This window comes from Drosophila innubila, chromosome X (assembly GCF_004354385.1).
Source record: "Drosophila innubila isolate TH190305 chromosome X, UK_Dinn_1.0, whole genome shotgun sequence".
NCBI classification, from domain to species: domain Eukaryota; kingdom Metazoa; phylum Arthropoda; class Insecta; order Diptera; family Drosophilidae; genus Drosophila; species Drosophila innubila.
Window position 1 is genome coordinate 7,317,657 of NC_047626.1, and position 7,440 is coordinate 7,325,096.

At 38.2% G+C, this 7,440-nt stretch overlaps 1 protein-coding gene across 1 annotated transcript; it reads right to left on the minus strand.

Annotated features, from left to right (window-relative positions):
• Positions 1–436: 436 nt before the first annotated feature.
• LOC117785827 lies at positions 437–4,642 on the minus strand. The gene is made up of 4 exons (XM_034624075.1): positions 4,401–4,642; positions 4,025–4,339; positions 1,701–2,523; positions 437–1,132 (listed from the first exon to the last, which is right to left on the minus strand). Exons 1-4 carry the CDS (start codon positions 4,541–4,543, stop codon positions 635–637), a joined length of 1,779 nt encoding a protein of 592 aa, XP_034479966.1. The 5' UTR covers positions 4,544–4,642; the 3' UTR covers positions 437–634.
• Positions 4,643–7,440: the final 2,798 nt, after the last annotated feature.

Sequence of the window (7,440 nt, forward strand, 5' to 3'; positions counted from 1 at the left end):
TCAAATCAAATTTTGATGATATTTTAAATTTATTTGAAGATTTAAATATGACTTATTTTAATCCGAAGTCTCAAATAATTGCGTAACATTAGCAAACCATAAAATTTATGTAATTATTTTTTTTTCGAACCGAATTAAAATAAAAAATTTAAAGGGTTCGGTTCATGATCCAGTTCAGGCTGCTTAAAAACCCGTATCAAATCAGTTCTACGAGGTTCAGTTCAAAACCGGTTTGCAGCCTTGATTTTAATATAGAAAATTAACCTAAAAATATATTTGTGATATAAGCAATAAATTGTATTTTTACTATAAAGAAGAAATCTTACTTGCAAAATTTTGAAAATACCTTCAATAACTTTTCATACACAATATGAGCAATGGCCCCACTGTTATCATTCCTACCATGGTGATTGTTCAACAAACTTTAATTACATTTGGCACTATAATACATTTTATTATAGCTAAAAATTTTTAATTAATATTTCAAAGATAATAAACTAAACTCGGGTCAGCAGCAAGGCTAAACTTGTTTGCCATTTGTATAAAATATGTATATGTATAGCTGAATGATTTGTAACGTAGAAAATATATAATAAGCATGTTTATCATGTCAGATGTTTTTTTTGTTGGTTAGTTAACGCCAGGGTCGGGATTTGGTCGTTCCCTTAGAGTCCTTGAGCTTGAGCAACCGAGCGGGATCTGTGCTCCTGCCTCGTATCTCGGTGCTAACCGATTTCCTTGCCGTTGATTGCATTTGATCCTCGGAACGCTGACCCTTCGATTCATTGGTGTTTATTTCCGGTCCTTGTGAGATTTCCATTGACTGATTTGGTTTTGGGCTCTTCTCATCGGTTGCAGATCGCTCTGGCAACAGTTTTCCCTCCTCGACCCAAGCCTTGAGCTTCTCCCGCAACTTTTCACGCTTCACTTGATATTTACGGGGTAATACCTTGCTATTTTGTAAATCCTGATGCTTGCGCAGCTGCTCCACTTGATCATCGCGCAGTTGAAGTGGCATTTGATCGTCCAGGGGACTGATGACCTCACGAAGTTCACGCACACGTTGTGCATTATTTTTACTCCAAATAATGGGCTTGCCACGCGGTTCCAACACCTCTGACGGGTCCTCCATCTGGTGATAATAATATTTAAGAAAATTTATTAAAATCAAGAAATTTTCAACTTGAATATTATATTTAAGTACTTAATATTTTTGACAAAAAAGTAGCAGTATTATTGATACTATATAAGCTACACTCAACTTTGGATTACAAACCTACATACCAAATTTCAAGTCTCTAGCTCTTATAGTCTCTGAGATTGACAGACATGACTAAGCCGACTCGTCTGTTGAACGAATACATATACTTTTTGGGCTCTGCGCAGGGTATAAAATATCGATATATTTATATAAATCAGGGTATTAACCGATTAAAATTGGCAGCCGTAACTAAAACTCTAACTACTACTAAATTTTTTTATTATACCGAAACCGAAAGTCCGTACTAACCGATTTATGTAAAATTTTTAAACTTATCTTTCAAATTCGAATATCTTATTAAATTAAACTGAACAAAAAACCAAACATAACCAAAAACCCTAACTGAACCGATATAAATATGAATTTTTTTTATTGATATTATTGTCATAAAAAATATCTATTGACATTAGATATATCGATATTTTATCGAGAGACCTACCTGCTGTTCGACTTCTTTTTCTGTGACTATTGACATGTCGACAGGTTCTGCTTCGATAACTTTCGGACTTTCTTCGAGGTCAGCAGTTACCTCGGGCGCACTCGACTGTCTGGCAACGCTGCAATTGGCGGACTTTGGCGCCAAGGTCTCATCCAACGTCTTGACGCTCTCATTGAGCTTCTCCTCACGCGAAGTGGGTCGGCATTGTTTGCGTCGTGGTTGCGCCAGACGCTCGAGGCGTTCATAGTCTGGTCCATTGCGTGCTGTCGTCGACTGTCCCTGTCCCTGTCCCTCTCCCTGTCCCCCCAATTGTGGTTGGGATTGTAGTTGTGGATTGCGTTTGACGTGTGCCACAATCGGTTGCCACTCATGGGGATTTGTATAGAGCGGTGCCATGCTGCCACGCAACGAGTCGAGGCCTTGTCCCATGGGCACCGGACGTGGTTTGGTCCTGGAGGCATCCACCCATTGTTCCCAGGCCTCCGCACTGAGTTCGCGTCGTGCAGTCTCCATGAGCTCTTGTTGCTGCTGTTTATCCTTACGTCGCTGTCGCTGTGCTTTCATGGCGGCCAGTTTAACCCGTTCCCAGTCGTGCAGCCGACGTTGCGCCTCATCCGCCGGCAGCGATTGTCTGGAAGTTGTCGTCGTTGAGGCCAGCGCCGAACTTAGGTCGGACTTCGCACGACGCACTTTCGTGGAATTGGACTTGGCATTCAACCAATTTTGATATTTCTCGTGTGCGAGACGAGCTCGCTCCTCGGCACGTTGATCCTCCTGCTGGGCGATCAGGCGGCGATCCTCCGCCTGTTGCTGCTGGCTCTTACTGCCGGAAGGGAGGAGTAATATTTAACATAGAGGGGCTTAAGTAGGGCAAAATAAAAGAAAGTTGAGCAAGAAAGTGGAAAGGAAGAATGGGGATTGAGTAAGTGTAGAGAAAAGGGAAAGATGGAGTCGAGTGAGGATAAGTAAGGGAGTGAAGAAGAGGGATGGATCAAGGCCTCAGAAGGAAGAGATGGAGAGGAAGAATGAAGAGAAAAGATAAAACGTCGTAAGAAGATCAGGAAAGATCCGTAAAAGGAAGGTCCGGAAGAAAGCGTCGGAAGTAAAAGGAGATCGGAGTCAAGGAAGTAAGGAGTCCGAAGATAAGATAAGAAAATCGTCGGAGATCGAAAAATAAGAAGATCGGAATCAAAATCCGACGAAAGAAAAATCCGCGAAAATCAAAAATGATGGAGAGAAAAAAGGAAAGATCAGAGAATCCGAAAGATAATGGAAGATTAAGATCGTCAAAGATCAAGAAGATCAAAATAAAGAGTTAAAGAGGAATAAAAGATCAGTCAAGAAAATAAGAAGAACCTAGGAAACAAAGATCAAGATCAGAAGAGATCAGAGAACTCAGGAAAAAAATCGAATAAGAGAAAAGGATCTGAAGAAAAGGAAAATCAGGTTATGAAGTAAGGAAAATTAAGTATATTATAAATAGGACAAAGATATCTGGGATGAGACTTCGGAAAATAGATGAAAACAAGTTAATGGAGAAATGGAAAAGAAATAGAAGAAATCAAAATAATGAAATGAGATCATAAAATTAACTGGAAAAATAGAAAAGAAATCGGCAAGATAAAGTCTAAGATAATAGTGACAGAAACAAGATTAGATGGAATAATAGAAGAATTAAGAGAGTCGAGCTCAAAACAGTTACGGAGTTTTAGTGAAAAAGAATTGGATAAGTGAGGGAATGGAGTGAGGGAATGGAGTGGAAATAAGAGCGTGGGTGTTAAATTAGGTAAGAGATGGGGAAGAGAAAATAAGGAGTTCAATAAGGATTTTACGTTCCTTAGAAGAGTGGAAGAGCATGGAATAAAGGTGGGCAAAGAATAAGACAGAGTAAGGTAGAGATAAATAGGGACAAGGAAGATGAGGACTATGAAAAGGAAGGCATTAAAATGAAACCATGGAAAAAGAAAAGAAAAGAGGTTGTTAGATGGGAGAAAGCCGAGACGTGTTAAGATAAGAAGTCGGAGTGTAATAGAGGAACCTGACGAAAAACGGGAGTTTCATAAAGAGAGCAGAAGATATTAAGGGAAAGAGGAAGTTGAGTTAGGAATAAAAGAGGGAAATCTGGGATTAAGTAAGATTAAGAGAAAAAAAGGGTGTTGAGTGGGAGAATGTCGAGGCGTGCTAGGATAAGATGAAGTGTAAAAGAGGAACCCGACGAAAAACGGGAATTTCATAAAGAAAGCAGAAGATATTAAGGGAAAGAGTTAGTCGAGCTAGGAAAAAAAAGAGAGAAGTCTGGGATTAAGTAAGATTCTGAAGCTTACTTCTTTTCTGCCAGCCAGGAGTTAAAGGTTGCGGAGTTGTCACGTCGTGAGGTACAGACTTCCAGGGGTTTCCTTGCTGAGTCTAAGGTGCTATGGGCAATGATCTCGGCGGTATTCCAGCCAGCTGATTCGTCATCGCTGAGACTTTGCTTCTCCCGCAAACGTTTGTGGGTCCTCTGTCGCTCCATTTCCCGCTCCTGCTGTGCTATGGGCACGACAACACTGTGACTCTTCTGCTCCTTGGCCCGATGCCGCCAAGTTTGTGAATCATCGGCATAATAATGGAAACGCTGACGATGATCGTAACGTCCCTCGCTGCAGTTCTCATATTCTTAAAGAACACGTTTACGACTCGGTTGGGGTATGCTCGACTTACCTGTTTTCCATTGGCGCCTGTTGTGGGGCGCAATTAATGCGCAAATTTTGACAGGAGGCAACCGTGAGTTTTCCCGGTTCCGTGGACAGCATTACCCTCATTATCTCATTGCCATGTTGATCGTTTCTTGCCACAAACGCCATTAATAAGTTTAATAAATCAAATGAGTTGATAAGAGATAAGTTTATCACGCAATATGTCAGTTTATTTAGCTTATTATTTTGAGTTTCGGTCCGAGATCTGTTTTCAATAAATGCTTTTTGCTCAGCTTTTGAGACAAAACTAATATGTATAATAATAAAATTTCAAAGACTTCTACGATTCTCATACAACACGCTTTTCAAGTGATTTAAGTGAGCGAGACTCTGAGATACCCTATATTTACTTATGATGTACAACATATCTTCTAAAGCAAGTTCTTCAAAGAGAGCACAATCTGTACAGAAAGACTGACTAGGTAAGCTATTTGAACTCTACATTATCCATTGATGGTCTTACAGAGCTTAAGCTTATCATTCTCCCCAAGTACTTTTATGTTTTTAGTGCTTAATTTGCTGAGATGCCGCGTTAAAGACACTTTTTTCCCTGATAAACCGCATAAGTAGTTTAGCATTTAATGCACTTACGACCTGCAGCATACGACAACAGCAACCTGCCCCAACTAAGTATTTTATATGCAACGCCATCGGCAACTTGCGGCATCACTTAAGCATAACTAAAAGGGAAAATGCTATTTTGAGAGCAACGCACTACAAATACGCTTACTTGAATAACAATTCACAAAGTAAGCTGAAGAAATTTCTGAAATTACTTCAAAAATTACCTCTATGTACTATTTTTCGAAATTTATAATATACGATCTTAAGCTTTTCTAATATTTATAATAATAAATATTTTTTTTTTTCAAAATATTAAAGAAAAAAAATAAACTTTAAAAGAGAAAATCGAATTTTTTATTAAAACTAAATTTATATACTCGTCCATATAAAATTAAATATAGTTTTTTACAAAATTTTGTATGACAAACTTTGGGTCTGAAGAAGTTTCTGAAAGTATTTCAAAAATATAGTAAAAAGATCCTTTGTTTATGATAAAATAAATCATATACTCGACCATATTAAGTTAAAGTTTGTATGATAAACTTTGGGTCTCGAACATGCTTTCGTCATAAGACTGTAACCTCTTGTAGAAGCTTTACTATGTGATTTTTAAAACCAATTTTACTAGAAATACGATGTTTATGTAATGTAATTCAAGCATTAATGACTTTTTAAAGATGATGTAAACAAAAATTTTGATTATTTTTGTAAAATTTCGAGAGCAAATTGAGCTAATTAAAGATCAATATTTCTTATTTAAAGGCAGGAAGTTTGCAAGAATTTAATAGAGGAAATCACTTTACTAAAGAAACTGTGAGACATTTAGTTAAAGGGTATAAGGTGAGAATACGCCACTGACAACTCATTAAAACATATTTGCCGTAAGTTCTTTTGTGAAAAATTCAACAGGCTAGCATTTAGTCGGACTGTGTTCGTGCTTAAGCTCGAGTTTGTTCCCCTTTTTCCCAATTCTGCCCTCTTGTCCCTTTTGTACCGTTTATCCACCCTGCAGTGCCATAAAAATGCAACACCAAAGTCCGTGGACTTGTTCCTAGAAACTCTCTTTACCTGTTCCCAGCACTGGGATTTTCATTCCTGACTTTCCTCGACTTCCAACGACTTCGTTGTCCTTTGTATGTATGTGTGTGTGTGTGGAGATGCTTTGTCCCGGTCAGGTATTTAACTTTTAATTATGCCGCCCGACTGAGCGACAAACCAGTTGACCAGCTGGACAGGTGTCACGATTAAATCGAGCAAGACGCATGCAACTTCAACGTGCAACCTGGCATCAAAATGACGCCTCCTTCAACTCCATCCGCAGTCCGTAGTAATTATGCAGCCGACACTCGATTGTAATAATAAACGAGCACACTCGACACTAGAATACCCTGTACCCAGGGACTTTCACTACACAAAAATCCACCTCTTAATTTAGCAACTAAAGTCTGTCAGACTTGTTAAGATATCTTAATAAACAGAAAAGTTGTTCTTACGAAACTTGATTTTCGACAGAACGTTCCTATGGCATCTTTAGTGTTCTGATCCACAAAAAAAAAAACCAACTATATCTGCTTGCCTCTATATTGCATTTAAGTTTGGTGTCTCTAGCTCTTACAGTCTCTAAAATTGACGCTTTCGAAGAGACGGACGGACAGACAGACGGACGGACAGACGCACTGGGCTAAATATAAGTTTATTAGAGTGCATCGATTTGTATGGGCCAAAAAGAATTGAAAAATAGTAACCCAAGGTCGTAGTCAACGGTCAGTTCTAAGATGTTCTCAAAAATCAATTCCTAGTCCCCACTTTTTGAGTTGAAAAACGTGTTTTTTGATATTTTTAACATGAATTATTGGCATATCTTTAGTATTTTCAGTCCAATTTCGAAAAGATTGATATCAAAACTCGTGTTAGGGCCAGGACTTTTAAATACACAGACAAATTGTCCTAAAAACATAATATTCGTCCTAGCAAGGACTAAAAACGCACTATGGTTTCTTGGTAAAAACTTCTTAGAATTGAGCGTAGATTACGAATATGGTTTACCATTTGATTCGAAAAAATCGATGCACCCCAATGTATATACTTTATGAGGTCTGTCACACTCCCTTCTGTTACATTCATTCACACAAAACCAATATACCCTTTTTTTCTGTTAATTTTCAATGCGCTCAGGGTATAAAAAAAGTTCAAAGTCCAAGCTGTTTCATTGCCAAATACCCAGAACACTATTGCATACTTTAAGGATTTAAATTCACGTTGATTTCACATTCTCTGACCTCCAGTAAAAGTTGGTTTGGCCCAAATCCAAACGCCAAAGTCCACAAATAAAAAAAATGCACATCTCAAAATTCGTAGCGCAACTAATTTTTGCTCACAAAAAAATTCTAAATGAAAGATAAACGATCGTGTTCTTATTTTCAAAAACGCCAAAAGCTTCA